We start from the raw sequence: 20,996 nt of genomic DNA on the forward strand, positions 1-20,996 counted from the left end.
TGCTATAGCCTTATGAAAATTCCATTATGAGCCTCTTGGTGACCATCTGAAAATAGAGTCGAAAGAAACTGAAACATCTGAGGGATTCTTGATTATGAACTTAGGAACGTTCTGAAACACTTTTTAAAGATCTATTAAAATATGTTCAAAATGACCATTTTTGACATCATGCTATAGCCTTATGAAAATTCCATTCTGAGCCTCTTGGTGACCATCTGAAAAAAGAGACGAAACAACCTTAAACATCTGAGGGAGTGTTTATTATGAACTTAGGAACGTTCTAAAACAGTTGTTAAAGATCTATCTAAATATTTTCAAAATTACCATTTTTGGACATCATGCTATAGCCTTATGAAAATTCGATTCTGAGCCTCTTGGTGACTATCTGAAAAAAGAGTCGAAAAAACCTGAAAACTCTGAGAAAGTGTTTATTATGAACTTAGGAACGTTCTCAAACACTTTTTAAAGATCTATCTAAATATGTTAAAAATGACGATTTTTGGACATCATACTATAGCCTTATGAAAATTCCATTATCAGCCTCTTGGTGACCATCTGAAAAGAGTCGAAACAACCTGAAACATCTGAGGGAGAGTTTATTATGAACTTAGGAACGTTCTAAAACACTTTTTAAAGATCTATTGAAATATGCTCAAAATGACCGTTTTTGGACATCATGCTAAATGAAAATTCCATTCTGAGCCTCTTGGTGACTATCTGAAAAAAGAGTCGAAACAACTTGAAACATCTTAGGGAGTGTTTATTATGAACTAAGAAACGTTCTAAAACACTTTTTAAAAATGTATTTAAATATGTTCAAAATAACCATTTTTGGACATCATGCTATAGCCTTATGAAAATTCCATTCCGAGCCTCTTGGTGACCATCTGAAAAAAGACTCGAAAATACCTGAAACATCTGTGGGAGAGTTTATTATGAACGTAGGAACGTTCTAAAACACTTTTTAAAGATCTATTGAAATATGTTCAAAATGACCATTTTTGGACATCATGCTATAGCCTTATGAAAATTCCATTCTGAGCCTCTTGGTGACCATCTGAAAAAACAGTCGAAAAAACCTGAAACATCTGAGGGAGTGTTTATTATGAACTTAGGAACGTTCTAAAACACTTTTTAAAAATGTATTTAAATATGTTCAAAATAACCATTTTTGGACATCATGCTATAGCCTTATGAAAATTCCATTCTGAGCCTCTTGGTGACCATCTGAAAAAAGAGTCGAAAGAAACTGAAACATCTGAGGGATTCTTGATTATGAACTTAGGAACGTTCTGAAACACTTTTTAAAGATCTATTAAAATATGTTCAAAATGACCATTTTTGGACATCATGCTATAGCCTTATGAAAATTCCATTCTGAGCCTCTTGGTGACCATCTGAAAAAAGAGACGAAACAACCTGAAACATCTGAGGGAGTGTTTATTATGAACTTAGGAACGTTCTAAAACACTTTTTAAAGATCTATCTAAATATGTTCAAAATGACCATTTTTGGACATCATGCTATAGCCTTATGAAAATTCCATTCTGAGCCTCTGGGTGACCATCTGAAAAAAGAGTCGAAAGAACCTGAAACATGAGAGGAAGTGTTTATTATGAACCTAGGAACGTTCTAAAACACTTTTTAAAAATGTATTTAAATATGTTCAAAATGACCATTTTTGGACATCATGCTATAGCCTTATGAAAATTCCATTCTGAGCCTCTTGGTGACCATCTGAAAAAAGAGTCGAAAAAACCTGAAACATCTGAGGAAATGTCTATTATGAACTTAGGAAAGTTCTAAAACACTTTTTAAAGATCTATTGAAATATGTTCAAAATGACCATTTTTGGACATCATGCTATAGCCTTATAAAATTCGATTCTGAGCCTCTTGGTGACCATCTGAAAAAAGAGTCGAAACAACCTGAAACATCTGAGGAAATGTCTATTATGAACTTAGGAACGTTCTAAAACACTTTTTAAAAATGTATTTAAATATGTTCAAAATAACCATTTTTGGACATCATGCTATAGCCTTATGAAAATTCCATTCTGAGCCTCTTGGTGACCATCTGAAAAAAGACTCGAAAATACCTGAAACATCTGTGGGAGAGTTTATTATGAACTTAGGAACGTTCTAAAACACTTTTTAAAGATCTATTGAAATATGTTCAAAATGACCATTTTTGGACATCATGCTATAGCCTTATGAAAATTCCATTCTGAGCCTCTTGGTGACCATCTGAAAAAAGAGTCGAAACAACCTGAAACATCTGAGGAAGTGTTTATTATGAACTTAGGAACGTTCTAAAAATGTTTTTAAAGATCTATTGAAATATGTTCAAAATGACCATTTTTGGACATCATGCTATAGCCTTATGAAAATTCCATTATGAGCCTCTTGGTGACCATCTGAAAATAGAGTCGAAAGAAACTGAAACATCTGAGGGATTCTTGATTATGAACTTAGGAACGTTCTGAAACACTTTTTAAAGATCTATTAAAATATGTTCAAAATGACCATTTTTGGACATCATGCTATAGCCTTATGAAAATTCCATTCTGAGCCTCTTGGTGACCATCTGAAAAAAGAGACGAAACAACCTTAAACATCTGAGGGAGTGTTTATTATGAACTTAGGAACGTTCTAAAACACTTGTTAAAGATCTATCTAAATATTTTCAAAATTACCATTTTTGGACATCATGCTATAGCCTTATGAAAATTCCATTCTGAGCCTCTTGGTGACCATCTGAAAAAAGAGTCGAAAATACCTTAAAAATATGAGGAAGTGTTTATTATGAACTTAGGAACGTTCTAAAACACTTTTAAAGATCTATCTAAATATGTTCAAAATGACGATTTTTGGACATCATGCTATAGCCTTATGAAAATTCCATTCTATGCTTCTTGGTGACCATCTGAAAAAAGAGTTGAAACAACCTTAAACATCTGAGAAAGTGTTTATTATGAACTTAGGAACGTTCTAAAACACTTTTTAAAGATCTATTTAAATATGTTCAAAATGACCATTTTTGGACATCATGCTATAGCCTTATGAAAATTCCATTCTGAGCCTCTTGACCATCTGAAAAAAGACTCGAAACAACTTAAAATATCTGAAGAAGTGTTTATTATGAACTTCGGAACGTTCTAAAACACTTTTTAAAGATCTATTGAAAATGCTCAAAATGACCATTTTTGGACATCATACTATAGCCTTATGAAAATTCCATTCTCAGCCTCTTGGTTACCATCTGAAAAAAGAGTCGAAACAACCTGAAAATTCTGAGGAAGTTTTTATTATGAACTTAGGAACGTTCTAAAACACTTTTAAAAGATCTATTTAAATATGTTCAAAATGACCATTTTTGGACATCATGCTATAGCCTTATGAAAATTCCATTCTGAGCCTCTTGGTGACCATCTGAAAAAAGAGTTGAAAAAACCTGAAACATCTGAGAAAGTGTTTATTATGAACTTAGGAACGTTCTAAAACACTTTTAAAAGATCTATTTAAATATGTTCAAAATGACCATTTTTGGACATCATGCTATAGCCTTATGAAAATTCCATTCTGAGCCTCTTGGTGACCATCTGAAAAAAGAGTCAAAACAACCTGAAACATCTGAGGAAGTGTTTATTATGAACTTAGGAACGTTCTAAAACACTTTTAAAAGATCTATTTAAATATGTTCAAAATGACCATTTTTGGACATCATGCTATAGCCTTATGAAAATTCCATTCTGAGCCTCTTGACCATCTGAAAAAAGACTCGAAACAACTTAAAATATCTGAAGAAGTGTTTATTATGAACTTCGGAAGGTTCTAAAACACTTTTTAAAGATCTACTGAAAATGCTCAAAATGACCATTTTTGGACATCATACTATAGCCTTATGAAAATTCCATTCTCAGCCTCTTTGTTACCATCTGAAAAAAGAGTTGAAACAACCTGAAAATTCTGAGGAAGTTTTATTATGAACTTAGGAACGTTCTAAAACACTTTTAAAAGATCTATTTAAATATGTTCAAAATGACCATTTTTGGACATCATGCTATAGCCTTATGAAAATTCCATTCTGAGCCTCTTGGTGACCATCTGAAAAAAGAGTTGAAACAACCTGAAACATCTGAGAAAGTGTTTATTATGAACTTAGGAACGTTCTAAAACACTTTTAAAAGATCTATTTAAATATGTTCAAAATGACCATTTTTGGACATCATGCTATAGCCTTATGAAAATTCCATTCTGAGCCTCTTGGTGACCATCTGAAAAAAGAGTCAAAACAACCTGAAACATCTGAGGAAGTGTTTATTAAGAACTTAGGAACGTTCTAAAACACTTTTAAAAGATTTATTTAAATATGTTCAAAATGACCATTTTTGGACATCATGCTATAGCCTTATGAAAATTCCATTCTGAGCCTCTTGACCATCTGAAAAAAGACTTGAAAAAACTTAAAATATCTGAAGAAGTGTTTATTATGAACTTCGGAACGTTCTAAAACACTTTTTAAAGATCTATTGAAAATGCTCAAAATGACCATTTTTGGACATCATACTATAGCCTTATGAAAATTCCATTCTCAGCCTCTTTGTTACCATCTGAAAAAAGAGTTGAAACAACCTGAAAATTCTGAGGAAGTTTTTATTATGAACTTAGGAACGTTCTAAAACACTTTTAAAAGATCTATTTAAATATGTTCAAAATGACCATTTTTGGACATCATGCTATAGCCTTATGAAAATTCCATTCTGAGCCTCTTGGTGACCATCTGAAAAAAGAGTTGAAACAACCTGAAACATCTGAGAAAGTGTTTATTATGAACTTAGGAACGTTCTAAAACACTTTTTAAAGATCTTTTTAAATATGTTCAAAATGACCATTTTTGGACATCATGCTATAGCCTTATGAAAATTCCATTCTGAGCCTCTTGGTGACCATCTGAAAAAAGAGTCAAAACAACCTGAAACATCTGAGGAAGTGTTTATTAAGAACTTAGGAACGTTCTAAAACACTTTTAAAAGATCTATTTAAATATGTTCAAATAGACCATTTTTGGACATCATGCTATAGCCTTATGAAAATTCCATTCTGAGTCTCTGGGTGACCATCTGAAAAAAGAGTCGAAAGAACCTAAAACATGAGAGGAAGTGTTTATTATGAACCTAGGAACGTTCTAAAACACTTTTTAAAAATGTATTTAAATATGTTCAAAATGACCATTTTTGGACATCATGCTATAGCCTTATGAAAATTCCATTCTGAACCTCTTGGTGACCATCTGAGAAAAGAGTCGAAAAAACCTGAAAACTCTGAGAAAGTGTTTATTATGAACTTAGGAACGTTCTAAAACACTTTTAAAAGATCTATTTAAATATGTTCAAAATGACCATTTTTGGACATCATGCTATAGCCTTATGAAAATTCCATTCTGAGCCTCTTGGTGACCATCTGAAAAAAGAGTCAAAACAACCTGAAACATCTGAGGAAGTGTTTATTAAGAACTTAGGAACGTTCTAAAACACTTTTAAAAGATCTATTTAAATATGTTCAAATAGACCATTTTTGGACATCATGCTATAGCCTTATGAAAATTCCATTCTGAGTCTCTGGGTGACCATCTGAAAAAAGAGTCGAAACAACCTGAAACATCTGAGGAAATGTCTATTATGAACTTAGGAAAGTTCTAAAACACTTTTTAAAAATGTATTTAAATATGTTCAAAAACCATTTTTGGACATCATGCTATAGCCTTATGAAAATTCCATTCTGAGCCTCTTGGTGACCATCTGAAAAAAGACTCGAAAATACCTTAAACATCTGTGGGAGAGTTTATTATGAACTTAGGAACGTTCTAAAACACTTTTTAAAGATCTATTGAAATATGTTCAAAATGACCATTTTTGGACATCATGCTATAGCCTTATGAAAATTCCATTCTGAGCCTCTTGGTTACCATCTGAAAAAAGAGTCGAAACAACCTGAAACATCTGAGGAAGTGTTTATTATGAACTTCGGAACGTTCTTAAAAATTTTTTAAAGATCTATTGAAATATGTTCAAAATGACCATTTTTGGACATCATGCTATAGCCTTATGAAAATTCCATTCTGAGCCTCTTGGTGACCATCTGAAAAAAGAGACGAAACAACCTTAAACATCTGAGGGAGTGTTTATTATGAACTTAGGAACGTTCTAAAACACTTGTTAAAGATCTATCTAAATATTTTCAAAATTACCATTTTTGGACATCATGCTATAGCCTTATGAAAATTCGATTCTGAGCCTCTTGGTGACTATCTGAAAAAAGAGTCGAAAAAACCTGAAAACTCTGAGAAAGTGTTTATTATGAACTTAGGAACGTTCTCAAACACTTTTTAAAGATCTATCTAAATATGTTAAAAATGACGATTTTTGGACATCATACTATAGCCTTATGAAAATTCCATTATCAGCCTCTTGGTGACCATCTGAAAAGAGTCGAAACAACCTGAAACATCTGAGGGAGAGTTTATTATGAACTTAGGAACGTTCTAAAACACTTTTTAAAGATCTATTGAAATATGCTCAAAATGACCGTTTTTGGACATCATGCTAAATGAAAATTCCATTCTGAGCCTCTTGGTGACTATCTGAAAAAAGAGTCGAAACAACTTGAAACATCTTAGGGAGTGTTTATTATGAACTAAGAAACGTTCTAAAACACTTTTTAAAAATGTATTTAAATATGTTCAAAATAACCATTTTTGGACATCATGCTATAGCCTTATGAAAATTCCATTCCGAGCCTCTTGGTGACCATCTGAAAAAAGACTCGAAAATACCTGAAACATCTGTGGGAGAGTTTATTATGAACGTAGGAACGTTCTAAAACACTTTTTAAAGATCTATTGAAATATTTTCAAAATGACCATTTTTGGACATCATGCTATAGCCTTATGAAAATTCCATTCTGAGCCTCTTTGTGACCATCTGAAAAAACACTCGAAAAAACCTGAAAACTCTGAGAAAGTGTTTATTATGAACTTAGGAACGTTCTAAAACACTTTTAAAAGATCTATTTAAATATGTTCAAAATGACCATTTTTGGACATCATGCTATAGCCTTATGAAAATTCCATTCTGAGTCTCTGGGTGACCATCTGAAAAAAGAGTCGAAAGAACCTAAAACATGAGAGGAAGTGTTTATTATGAACCTAGGAACGTTCTAAAACACTTTTTAAAAATGTATTTAAATATGTTCAAAATGACCATTTTTGGACATCATGCTATAGCCTTATGAAAATTCCATTCTGAACCTCTTGGTGACCATCTGAAAAAAGAGTCGAAAAAACCTGAAAACTCTGAGAAAGTGTTTATCATGAACTTAGGAAAGTTCTAAAACACTTTTTAAAGATCTATTGAAATATGTTCAAAATGACCATTTTTGGACATCATGCTGTAGCCTTATAAAAATTTGATTCTGAGCCTCTTGGTGACCATCTGAAAAAAGAGTCGAAACAACCTGAAACATCTGAGGAAATGTCTATTATGAACTTAGGAAAGTTCTAAAACACTTTTCAAAAATGTATTTAAATATGTTCAAAAACCATTTTTGGACATCATGCTATAGCCTTATGAAAATTCCATTCTGAGCCTCTTGGTGACCATCTGAAAAAAGACTCGAAAATACCTTAAACATCTGTGGGAGAGTTTATTATGAACTTAGGAACGTTCTAAAACACTTTTTAAAGATCTATTGAAATATGTTCAAAATGACCATTTTTGGACATCATGCTATAGCCTTATGAAAATTCCATTCTGAGCCTCTTGGTTACCATCTGAAAAAAGAGTCGAAACAACCTGAAACATCTGAGGAAGTGTTTATTATGAACTTCGGAACGTTCTTAAAATTTTTTTAAAGATCTATTGAAATATGTTCAAAATGACCATTTTTGGACATCATGCTATAGCCTTATGAAAATTCCATTATGAGCCTCTTGGTGACCATCTGAAAATAGAGTCGAAAGAAACTGAAACATCTGAGGGATTCTTGATTATGAACTTAGGAACGTTCTGAAACACTTTTTAAAGATCTATTAAAATATGTTCAAAATGACCATTTTTGACATCATGCTATAGCCTTATGAAAATTCCATTCTGAGCCTCTTGGTGACCATCTGAAAAAAGAGACGAAACAACCTTAAACATCTGAGGGAGTGTTTATTATGAACTTAGGAACGTTCTAAAACAGTTGTTAAAGATCTATCTAAATATTTTCAAAATTACCATTTTTGGACATCATGCTATAGCCTTATGAAAATTCGATTCTGAGCCTCTTGGTGACTATCTGAAAAAAGAGTCGAAAAAACCTGAAAACTCTGAGAAAGTGTTTATTATGAACTTAGGAACGTTCTAAAACACTTTTTAAAGATCTATTGAAATATGCTCAAAATGACCGTTTTTGGACATCATGCTAAATGAAAATTCCATTCTGAGCCTCTTGGTGACTATCTGAAAAAAGAGTCGAAACAACTTGAAACATCTTAGGGAGTGTTTATTATGAACTAAGAAACGTTCTAAAACACTTTTTAAAAATGTATTTAAATATGTTCAAAATAACCATTTTTGGACATCATGCTATAGCCTTATGAAAATTCCATTCCGAGCCTCTTGGTGACCATCTGAAAAAAGACTCGAAAATACCTGAAACATCTGTGGGAGTGTTTATTATGAACTTAGGAACGTTCTAAAAAAATTTTTAAAGATCTATTGAAATATGTTCAAAATGACCATTTTTGGACATCATGCTATAGCCTTATGAAAATTCCATTATGAGCCTCTTGATGACCATCTGAAAAAACAGTCGAAAAAACCTGAAACATCTGAGGGAGTGTTTATTATGAACTTAGGAACGTTCTAAAACACTTTTTAAAAATGTATTTAAATATGTTCAAAATAACCATTTTTGGACATCATGCTATAGCCTTATGAAAATTCCATTCTGAGCCTCTTGGTGACCATCTGAAAATAGAGTCGAAAGAAACTGAAACATCTGAGGGATTCTTGATTATGAACTTAGGAACGTTCTGAAACACTTTTTAAAGATCTATTAAAATATGTTCAAAATGACCATTTTTGGACATCATGCTATTGCCTTATGAAAATTCCATTCTGAGCCTCTTGGTGACCATCTGAAAAAAGAGACGAAACAACCTGAAACATCTGAGGGAGTGTTTATTATGAACTTAGGAACGTTCTAAAACACTTTTTAAAGATCTATCTAAATATGTTCAAAATGACCATTTTTGGACATCATGCTATTGCCTTATGAAAATTCCATTCTGAGCCTCTGGGTGACCATCTGAAAAAAGAGTCGAAAGAACCTGAAACATGAGAGGAAGTGTTTATTATGAACCTAGGAACGTTCTAAAACACTTTTTAAAAATGTATTTAAATATGTTCAAAATGACCATTTTTGGACATCATGCTATAGCCTTATGAAAATTCAATTCTGAACCTCTTCGTGACCATCTGAAAAAAGAGTCGAAAAAACCTGAAAACTCTGAGAAAGTGTTTATCATGAACTTAGGAAAGTTCTAAAACACTTTTTAAAGATCTATTGAAATATGTTCAAAATGACCATTTTTGGACATCATGCTGTAGCCTTATAAAAATTTGATTCTGAGCCTCTTGGTGACCATCTGAAAAAAGAGTCGAAACAACCTGAAACATCTGAGGAAAAATCTATTATGAACTTAGGAAAGTTCTAAAACACTTTTTAAAAATGTATTTAAATATGTTCAAAAACCATTTTTGGACATCATGCTATAGCCTTATGAAAATTCCATTCTGAGCCTCTTGGTGACCATCTGAAAAAAGACTCGAAAATACCTTAAACATCTGTGGGAGAGTTTATTATGAACTTAGGAACGTTCTAAAACACTTTTTAAAGATCTATTGAAATATGTTCAAAATGACCATTTTTGGACATCATGCTATAGCCTTATGAAAATTCCATTCTGAGCCTCTTGGTGACCATCTGAAAATAGAGTCGAAACAACCTGAAACATCTGAGGAAGTGTTTATTATGAACTTCGGAACGTTCTTAAAATTTTTTTAAAGATCTATTGAAATATGTTCAAAATGACCATTTTTGGACATCATGCTATAGCCTTATGAAAATTCCATTATGAGCCTCTTGGTGACCATCTGAAAATAGAGTCGAAAGAAACTGAAACATCTGAGGGATTCTTGATTATGAACTTAGGAACGTTCTGAAACACTTTTTAAAGATCTATTAAAATATGTTCAAAATGACCATTTTTGGACATCATGCTATAGCCTTATGAAAATTCCATTCTGAGCCTCTTGGTGACCATCTGAAAAAAGAGACGAAACAACCTTAAACATCTGAGGGAGTGTTTATTATGAACTTAGGAACGTTCTAAAACAGTTGTTAAAGATCTATCTAAATATTTTCAAAATTACCATTTTTGGACATCATGCTATAGCCTTATGAAAATTCCATTCTGAGCCTCTTGACCATCTGAAAAAAGACTCGAAAATACCTTAAACATCTGTGGGAGAGTTTATTATGAACCTAGGAACGTTCTAAAACACTTTTTAAAGATCTATCTAAATATGTTAAAAATGACGATTTTTGGACATCATGCTATAGCCTTATGAAAATTCCATTATCAGCCTCTTGGTGACCATCTGAAAAGAGTCGAAACAACCTGAAACATCTGAGGGAGAGTTTATTATGAACTTAGGAACGTTCTAAAACACTTTTTAAAGATCTATTGAAATATGCTCAAAATGACCGTTTTTGGACATCATGCTAAATGAAAATTCCATTCTGAGCCTCTTGGTGACTATCTGAAAAAAGAGTCGAAACAACTTGAAACATCTTAGGGAGTGTTTATTATGAACTTAGAAACGTTCTAAAACACTTTTTAAAAATGTATTTAAATATGTTCAAAATAACCATTTTTGGACATCATGCTATAGCCTTATGAAAATTCCATTCCGAGCCTCTTGGTGACCATCTGAAAAAAGACTCGAAAATACCTGAAACATCTGTGGGAGAGTTTATTATGAACGTAGGAACGTTCTAAAACACTTTTTAAAGATCTATTGAAATATTTTCAAAATGACCATTTTTGGACATCATGCTATAGCTTTATGAAAATTCCATTCTGAGCCTCTTTGTGACCATCTGAAAAAACACTCGAAAAAACCTGAAACATCTGAGGGAGTGTTTATTATGAACTTAGGAACGTTCTAAAACACTTTTTAAAAATGTATTTAAATATGTTCAAAATAACCATTTTTGGACATCATGCTATAGCCTTATGAAAATTCCATTCTGAGCCTCTTGGTGACCATCTTAAAATAGAGTCGAAAGAAACTGAAACATCTAAAGGGATTCTTGATTATGAACTTAGGAACGTTCTGAAACACTTTTTAAAGATCTATTAAAATATGTTCAAAATGACCATTTTTGGACATCATGCTATTGCCTTATGAAAATTCCATTCTGAGCCTCTTGGTGACCATCTGAAAAAAGAGACGAAACAACCTGAAACATCTGAGGGAGTGTTTATTATGAACTTAGGAACGTTCTAAAACACTTTTTAAAGATCTATCTAAATATGTTCAAAATGACCATTTTTGGACATCATGCTATAGCCTTATGAAAATTCGATTCTGAGCCTCTTGGTGACCATCTGAAAAAAGAGTCGAAAAAACCTGAAAACTCTGAGAAAGTGTTTATTATGAACTTCGGAACGTTCTAAAACACTTTTTAAAGATCTATTGAAATATGCTCAAAATGACCATTTTTGGACATCATGCTATAGCCCTATGAAAATTTCATTCTCAGCCTCTTGGTGACCATCTGAAAAAAGACTCGAAACAACTTGAAATATCTGAAGAAGAGTTTATTATGAACTTCGGAACGTTCTAAAACACTTTTTAAAGATCTATTCAAATATGCTCAAAATGACCATTTTTGGACATCATGCTATAGCCCTATGAAAATTCCATTCTCAGCCTCTTGGTGACCATCTGAAAAAAGAGTCGAAACAACCTGAAAATTCTGAGAAAGTGTTTATTATGAACTTAGGAACGTTCAAAAACACTATTTAAAGATCTATCTAAATATGTTCAAAATTACCATTTTTGGACATCATACTATAGCCTTATGAAAATTCCATTCTGAGACTCTTGGTGACCATCTGAAAAAAGAGTCAAAACAACCTGAAACATCTGAGGGAGTTTTATTATGAACTTAGGAACGTTCTAAAACACTTTTTAAAGATCTATTGAAATATGTTCAAAATGACCATTTTTGGACATCATGCTATAGCCTTATGAAAATTCCATTCTGAGCCTCTTGGTGACCATCTGAAAAAAGAGTCGAAACAACCTGAAACATCTGAGGAAGTGTTTATTATGAACTTCGGAACGTTCTAAAACACTTTTAAAAGATCTATTGAAATATGTTCAAAATGACCATTTTTGGACATCATGCTATAGCCTTATGAAAATTCCATTCTGAGCCTCTTGGTGACCATCTGAAAAAATAATCGAAAATACCGTAAAAATCTGAGGAAGTGTTTATTATGAACTTAGGAATGTTCTAAAACACTTTGAAAAGATCTATTTAAATATGTTCAAAATGACCATTTTTGGACATCATGCTATAGCCTTATGAAAATTCCATTCTGAGCCTCTTGGTGACCATCTGAAAAAAGAGTCGAAAAAACCTGAAACATCTGAGGAAGTGTTTATTATGAACTTAGGAACGTTCTAAAATACTTTTTAAAGATCTATCTAAATATTTTCACAATGACCATTTTTGGACATCATGCTATAGCCTTATGAAAATTCTATTCTGAGCCTCTTGGTGACTATCTGAAAAAAGAGTCGAAAAAACCTGAAAACTCTGTGAAAGTGTTTATTATGAACTTAGGAACGTTCTAAAACACTTTTTAAAGATCTATAGAAATATTTTAAAAATGACCATTTTTGGACATCATGCTATAGCCTTATGAAAATTCAGTTCTGAGCCTCTTGGTGACCATCTGAAAACAGAGTCGAAAGAAACTGAAACATCTGAGGGAGTGTTTATTACTAACTTAGGAACGTTCTAAAAAACTTTTTAAAGATCTATTGAAATATGTTCAAAATGACCATTTTTGGACATCATGCTATAGCCTTATGAAAATTCCATTCTGAGCCTCTTGGTGACCATCTGAAAAAATAATCGAAAATACCGTAAAAATCTGAGGAAGTGTTTATTATGAACTTAGGAATGTTCTAAAACACTTTGAAAAGATCTATTTAAATATGTTCAAAATGATCATTTTTGGACATCATGCTATAGCCTTATGAAAATTCCATTCTGAGCCTCTTGGTGACCATCTGAAAAAAGAGTCGAAAAAACCTGAAACATCTGAGGAAGTGTTTATTATGAACTTAGGAACGTTCTAAAACACTTTTTAAAGATCTATCTAAATATGTTCAAAATGACCATTTTTGGACATCATGCTATAGCCTTATGAAAATTCCATTCTGAGCCTCTTGGTGACTATCTGAAAAAAGAGTCGAAGCAACCTGAAACATCTGAGGGAGCGTTTATATTTAACTTAGGAACGTTCTAAAATATTTTTTAAAGATCTATTAAAAAATGTTCAAAATGACTATTTTTGGACATCATACTACACCATTCATACAGATTCAGATTCAGATTCAAGTTTATTTTCATTTCATTATTTAAAAATACACAGAAACGAAATATTGTACTCAGGTCCCCGACTGTCAGCAGCTATTAGTATAAATAGTATAAGTTACTTATAAAATAATAAAAATAATAAAATAATGATATAAAAAAAATAACAGTAATAATAACACCCCCCCCTCTTAAAATTACTTATAAATAACGGAAAAAAAGTTTTATTTATAAAGTGCACAGCAGTAAAGTGCCAATTTAAAAGTGCATTCTGGGCTCAAAGTTCAGCAGGAGTTCATCATTCTCAGTGCCTCTGGATAAAACCTGTTTTGGAGTCTGGTGGCAGTCTGGTCGGTCTGGTGGCTTGGATGTACTGTAGTCTCCCCACACATTTGTCCTACTGAGGGCCTTTCAGAGCGTAGACACAGGTGTCCACTTCTACTGGATGTGGACGCTGTCAGACCTGTTCACATCAGTATATGTTCAGTGTTTGGGTTTGGGCCCAGGGCCTTGTGTGGTCTAGGCTGAATCCCACAGATCTACGGGGACAGTCTGGACAACACCAACACTAACGGGTTCTTATATGATATCAACTCCACTGAAGCTCCTATATAAGCAGATGTTCTTCTAGAGACTGTTCAGGACGGTTGGACTGTTTTCTGCGTTTTTTCAGACTCATCTGATCTTCAACAACAGGAAAGAATCCAAATCAAACAAACCCCTGAACAGTCCCTTTGGTCCATCTGAGCTAAACTGTCCCCATATTTATATAAATGTGTTCCAAACACAAGTGTGTGATGAGTGGAATGAAACAAAGAGACACAAAGAGACACAAAGAAACAACCAAACACAAAGAAACAACGAAACATTAAGAAACAACGAAACACAAAGAGACACAAAGAGACACAAAGAAACAACCAAACACAAAGAAACAACGAAACATTAAGAAACAACGATACACAAAGAGACACAAAGAGACACAAAGAAACAACCAAACACAAAGAAACAATGAAACACAAAGAGACGCAAAGAAACAACGAAACAACGAAACACAAAGAAACAACGAAACACAAAGAAACAATGAAACACAAAGACATGCAAAGAAACAACGAAAAACAAAGAAACAACGAAACACAAAGAAACAAAGAAACAAAGAAACAACGAAACAGAGAAACAACGAAATATAAAGAAACACAAAGAAACAAAGAAACACAACGAAACATAAAGAAACACAAAGAAGCAAAGAAACACATTCATTCATTCACTATCCACCGCTTATCCGGGGCCGGGTCGCGGGGGTAACAGTCTAAGCAGGGACACCCAGACTTCCCTCTCCTCAGACTCCTCCTCCAGCTCTTCCGGGGGGACCCCGAGGCGTTCCCAGGCCAGCCGAGAGACATAGTCTCTCCAACGTGTCCTGGGTCTTCCCCGAGGTCTCCTCCCGGTGGGACATGCCCGGAACACCTCCCCAGGGAGGCGTCCAGGAGGCATCCGAAACAGATGCCCGAGCCACCTCAGCTGGCCCCTCTGGATGTGGAGGAGCAGTGGCTCTACTCCGAGCTCCTCCCTGGTGACTGAGCTCCTCCCCCTATCCCTAAGGGTGCGCCCAGCCACCCTGCGGAGGAAACTCATTTCGACCGCTTTTATCCACGATCTTGTCCTTTCGGTCCTGACCCAAAGCTCATGACCATAGGTGAGGGTAGGAACATAGACTGACCGTTAAATCGAGAGCTTCGCCTCTCGGCTCAGCTCCTTCTGAACCACAACCGACCGGTACAGCGACTGCATCACTGCAGACGCTGCACCGATCCGTCTGTCAATCTCACGCTTCTTCCTTCCCTCACTCGTGAACAAGACCCCGAGATACTTAAACTCCTCCACTTGGGGCAAAGACTCCCCACCGACCCGGAGAGGGAGACCACCTTTTTCCGGTCGAGAACCATGGCCTCGGATTTGGAGGTGCTGATCCTCATCCCGCTCACTTCACACTCACCTGCAAACCGCCCCAGTGTACGCTGAAGGTCAAGGTTCGATGAGGCTAACAGGACAACGTCATCTGCAAAAAGCAGATATGAAATCCTGTGGTCCCCAAACCGGACCCCCTCCGGCCCCTGGCTGCGCCTAGAAATTCTGTCCATAAAAATTATGAACAGAACCGGTGACAAAGGGCAGCCCTGCCGGAGTCCAACATGCACCTGGAACAGGTTTGACTTACTGCTGGCAATGTGAACCAGGCTCCTGCTTCGGTCATACAAGGACCGGACTGCCCTTAGCAAAGGGCCCCAGACCCCATACTCCCGAAGCACCCCCCACAGGACACCACGAGGGACACGGTCGAACGCTTTCTCCAGGTCCACAAAACACATGTGGACTGGTTGGGTGAACTCCCACGAACCCTCGAGCACCCAATGGAGCGTATAGAGCTGGTCCAGCGTTCCACGACCGGGACGAAAACCGCATTGTTCCTCCTGGATCCAAGGTTCGACTATCGGTCGGATCCTCCTCTCCAGTACCTGAAATAGACTTTCCCCGGGAGGCTGAGGAGTGTGATCCCCCTATAGTTGGAGCACATCCTCCGGTCCCCTTTCTTAAAAAGGGGAACCACCACCCCGGTCTGCCAATCCAGAGGTACTGTCCCCGACCGCCACGCAATGTTACAGAGACATGTCAACCAAGACAGTCCCTGCACATCCAGAGACTTAAGGTACTCAGGGCGAATCTCATCCACCCCCGGTGCCCTGCCACCGAGGAGCTTGCCAACCACCTCAGTGACTTCAGCTTGGGTGATGAACGAGTCCACCTCTGAGACCTCAGCCTCTGCTTCCTCTATGGAAGACATGGCAGTGGGATTGAGGAGATCCTCGAAGTATTCCTTCCACCGTCCGACAACATCCCCAGTCGAAGTCAGCAGCTCCCCACCTCCACTGTAAACGGTGTTGGTGGCACGCTGCTTTCCCCTCCTGAGGCGCCAGATGGTTTGCCAGAATTTCCTCGAGGCCAACCGATAGTCCTCCCCCATGGCCTCCCCAAACTCCACCCAGACCCGAGTTTTTGCCTCCACAACCGCTCAGGCTGCAGCACACTTGGCCTACCGGTACCCATCAGCTGCCTCGGGAGTCCCACAGGCCAACAAGGCCCGATAAGACTCCTTCTTCAGCTTGATGGCATCCCTTACTTCTGGGGTCCACCACCGGGTTTGGGGATTGCCGCCACAACAGGCACTGGAGACCTTGCGACCACAGCTCCGAGCAGCCGCTTCGACAATGGAGATGGAGAACATGGTCCACTTGGACTCAATGTCCCCAGCCTCCCCCAGGATCTGGGAGAAGCTCTCCCGGAGGTGGGAGTTGAAGACTGCACTGACATCGGGCTCTGCCAGACGTTCCCAACAGACCCTCACAACACGTTTGGGGCTGCCGAGTCGGTCCGGTTTCCTCCTTCGCCAGCAGATCCAACTCACCGCGAGGTGGTGATCGGTTGACAGCTCTGCCCCTCTCTTCTCCCGAGTGTCCAAAACACGCGGTCGGAGGTCTGATGATATGACAATGAAGTCGATCATCGACCTCCAGCCTAGGGTGTCCTGGTGCCAAGTGCACTTTTGGACATCCCTGTGTTTGAACATGGTGTTTGTTATGGACAAACTGTGACTAGCACAGAAGTCCAATAACAAAACACCACTCGGGTTCAGATCAGGGAGGCCGTTCCTCCCCATCACCCCCCTCCAGGTCTCACTGTCGTTGCCCATGTGGGCATTGAAGTCACCTAGGAGAACAATGGAGTCCCCAGTCGGAGCATCATCCAGCACCCCTCCCAGGGACTCCAAGAAGGCCAGGTACTCTGCACTACTGTTTGGCCCGTAGGCCCGTAGGCTGAAACAACAGTGGTGGCCTTCCGGCGGCTGAGCTGAGGGACTATGAGCAAGCCCACACCAGCCTGCTGCCTCTCACCGTGGGTAACACCAGAGAAGTGGAGAGTCCAGCCCCTTTCGAGGGGTTGGGTTCCAGAGCCCAAGCTGTGTGTGGAGGTGAGCCCGACTATATCTAGACGGTATCTCTCAACCTCCCTCACAAGCTCCGGCTCCTTCCCCCCCAGCGAAGTGACATTCCATGTCCCAAGAGCTAGACTCTCCATCTGGGGATCGGGTTGTCGGGCTCCCTGCCGTCAACTGTCACCCAATCCACAATGCACCTGGCCCCTATGGTTCCCTCGGTGGGTGGTGAGTCCACCGGAGGGCAGGCCCACGTCACTCCTTCGGGCTGGGCCCAGCCGGACAACCGTGGGCATAGGCCCGACCACCAGGCGCTCGCATACGAGCCCCAACCCCAGGCCTGGCTCCAGGGTGGAGCCCCGGCTGCACCATACCGGGCGACGTCACGTTCTTTTGTTGGTACTTCTTCATAGGGGCTTCTGAACTGCTCTTAGTCTGGCCTGTCACCCATGACCTGTTTGCCTTGGGAGACCCTACCAGGGGCATAAAGCCCCCGACAACATAGCTCCTGGGATCATTCGGGCACTCAAACTCCCCCCCCCACGATAAGGTGGCAGTTCAAGGGGGAGAAAAAAACAACATAAAACAACGAAACACAAAGAAAAACAATGAAACACAAAGAAACAACGAAACAACAAAACACAACAAAACACAAAGAAACACGACGAAACACAAAGAAACACAACAAAACACAACAAAACGGAAAGAAACACAAAGAAACACAAAGAAACAACGAAACACAATGAAACACAAAGGAACAAAGAAAAACAAAGAAACAACGAAACATAACAAAACACAAAGAAACACAAAGAAACATAAAGAAACAAAGAAACAAAAAGAAACAATGAAACACAAAGAAAGACAAAGAAAAACAAAGAGACACAAAGAGACCCGGTGGAGCCACTGTTTGAACTGGACCAGCTCACTGATGTTTATTTATTCATCTGTTGGACATATTCACACCACACATCCATCCCATAATAACTCCTATTATCACAGGCTTTCCCATGTGACATAAATGTCCCAGTAGGTCAGGACCTGGAACCTCCGACAGTGACGGTAGATGTTGTTGATGTGTGTTCAGGTCTTCGTTAGTTGGCCAGACGTGTCCTCAGGACCTGGTCCAGCTTGTCCTCTATCTGCTTCAGACGGGTGTCAAGGACCTGGTCCAACTTGTCCAGTTTGGTGTTGAGGGTGGTTATGTCTGGCACCAGGGAACCGATGTCAACGTTCTGGAAGCTGCTGGTGCTGCTTTCACATCTGTTTCCATAGTAACCGTCAGGACAGTCACATAGGTGTTCATTGGAGTCCATCAGCTGCCTGCACACGCCTCTGTTCGCACAGATGTTAGATATGGAACAAATATGATGCCGTCTGGAAAGGTAGACGTTCACCTTGTACCTGTAACCATGGTGGGTGCACTCCACCTGGTTGAAAGAAGGCGGTGGTGACATCACTGGAGCATTACGATAGAAATAATGCAAAACTCTGGCATAATCTGTAAAGCTTTCAACTTCGATTTCGAGGGTTTCTCTAGAGAGCACCTGAACGTTACAGTCCTGGGACTTCTGTTTAAGGTTCGAACACTGGGTATTAGCAAAGCATCTCGGAAGGGCAGGCCCAACGTCTGCGTCATCCATGTCGAATGCCTTGACGAAGTATCCCACCGCCACCACCAGCTCCCCCACAGGTACACGCCACATATCGACCAGTTTGTAGTTGGCCTCATCCTTCTGCTCATACACCACTACTGCCCAGTTGTACCAGAAGTACTTCTCATCCAGAGTCTTTCGGACGTTGGCAGCGATGTTCTCCTTTTGGTCTTTGGTGAATCTTTTGCTGACCACCTCCACGTCTTTAACCAAGTACTGCTCAAAGTTGTCCAGACAGTACTGCAAAGCATCGTTCTGAGCTTTGGAAACGTTCTTGAACATGCGGTTATGTTCGTCCTGTTGACCTGATGAGCTGAATCCGATGAGTTTCCAGTAGAGCTGGTTGAGGACCATGCCCTTCCACAGCAGACTGCTCAGGTACAGGTTATAGCGGCCTATCTCTTTGATGCCACATTTGAACTTGTCCTTCAACAGGCTGTTGATGTTCTTGCTCAGAGACGTGCCGCTGACCGTCAGGTAATGGTAGATGTTGGCCACGCTGCCCTCAGTCTCTGAGTTCTCATAGAAGTTGGCGAAGATCTCGGCCAGCCTCAGCTTCTCCTCTTCACTCGTCACCAGTCTCAGGTTCCGCTGAAACTCATCAAACTTCCTCCAGGCGTTCAGGATACGAGTCTCATCTCGAGAGTAGACGCTGGCGAAGTTGAACCACTCCACGTCTGTGGACAGGTCGGATATCTGGAAGGCCAGAGAGTCCAGCCTCCGGTTGACCTCGCTGAAGCCGTTCCTCAGCTCCTCAATGACGTTTTCCTGAGGGATGAAGGCCAAAATCACATTGACAATTGAGAGGACCAGACTTCCGATACCAGGCGCCAAACTGGCAAAGTTTTCCAGGGCCTTGAACACCGATGCGAGCTTCTTAGGTTGGATTTGGTTCGTCACGTCTGTGACCGTGGTCAGGAAGTTTACGCCCACCTGGAACCCAGTCTGGACCTGTTCTTTGGTGGTTGCATCCAGCTCTCTTTTGAGCCTGCGAAGGGCTGAGAGGTCAGCAGGTGAAGGGTCATGTGACTCAGCAGCCGAGGTCGTCCAATAAACAAAGAGGATGAGTGAGAACCACAGCACGATGGAGGACGTCCGAGGAAACGCCATGACTGAAACACAGAGAAACAACATTTAAGACAGAAGTGGACCCAAGTCTGAAGGGTCAACATTTAAGACAGAAGTGGACCCAAGTCTGAAGGGTCAGTAGTTCAGTCATATCAGTGTTCCTGCATGAACAGAATGGACTGGTCGTCATGGTGACGGGATCCACTAACAATAACAAAAACAATAATAATACTACTACTATTAATAACAATACTACTACTACTACTACTACTACTACTAATAATAATAATAATAACAATACTACTACTATGACAAGTACTACTACTAACATTACTAATACCACTATTACTACTAATGCTAATAATACTACTAACAATACTATTACTACTACTATTAACAATACTACTACTACTACGACTATGATTTCATTTCATTTATTAAGATCCCCTTTAGCAACTGATGATTCAGTTGCTATTCTTCCTGGGGTCTCCTCTACATTACATTACAATCTTAAATTTTAACATTAATCTTACGCCATTCACACCCACACACACACAAACA

General features: G+C 38.3%; 1 protein-coding gene across 1 annotated transcript; it reads right to left on the reverse strand.

Annotated features, from left to right (window-relative positions):
• Positions 1-18,806: 18,806 nt before the first annotated feature.
• On the reverse strand, positions 18,807-20,529 carry LOC115424094 (uncharacterized). Its single transcript, XM_030141198.1, has one exon. The coding sequence runs from the start codon at positions 20,499-20,501 to the stop codon at positions 18,807-18,809; it is 1,695 nt and encodes a 564-aa protein (XP_029997058.1). The 5' UTR covers positions 20,502-20,529.
• Between the last annotated feature and the right edge of the window lie 467 nt (positions 20,530-20,996).

Source organism: Sphaeramia orbicularis, chromosome 8, assembly GCF_902148855.1.
Source record: "Sphaeramia orbicularis chromosome 8, fSphaOr1.1, whole genome shotgun sequence".
NCBI classification, from domain to species: Eukaryota; Metazoa; Chordata; class Actinopteri; order Kurtiformes; family Apogonidae; genus Sphaeramia; species Sphaeramia orbicularis.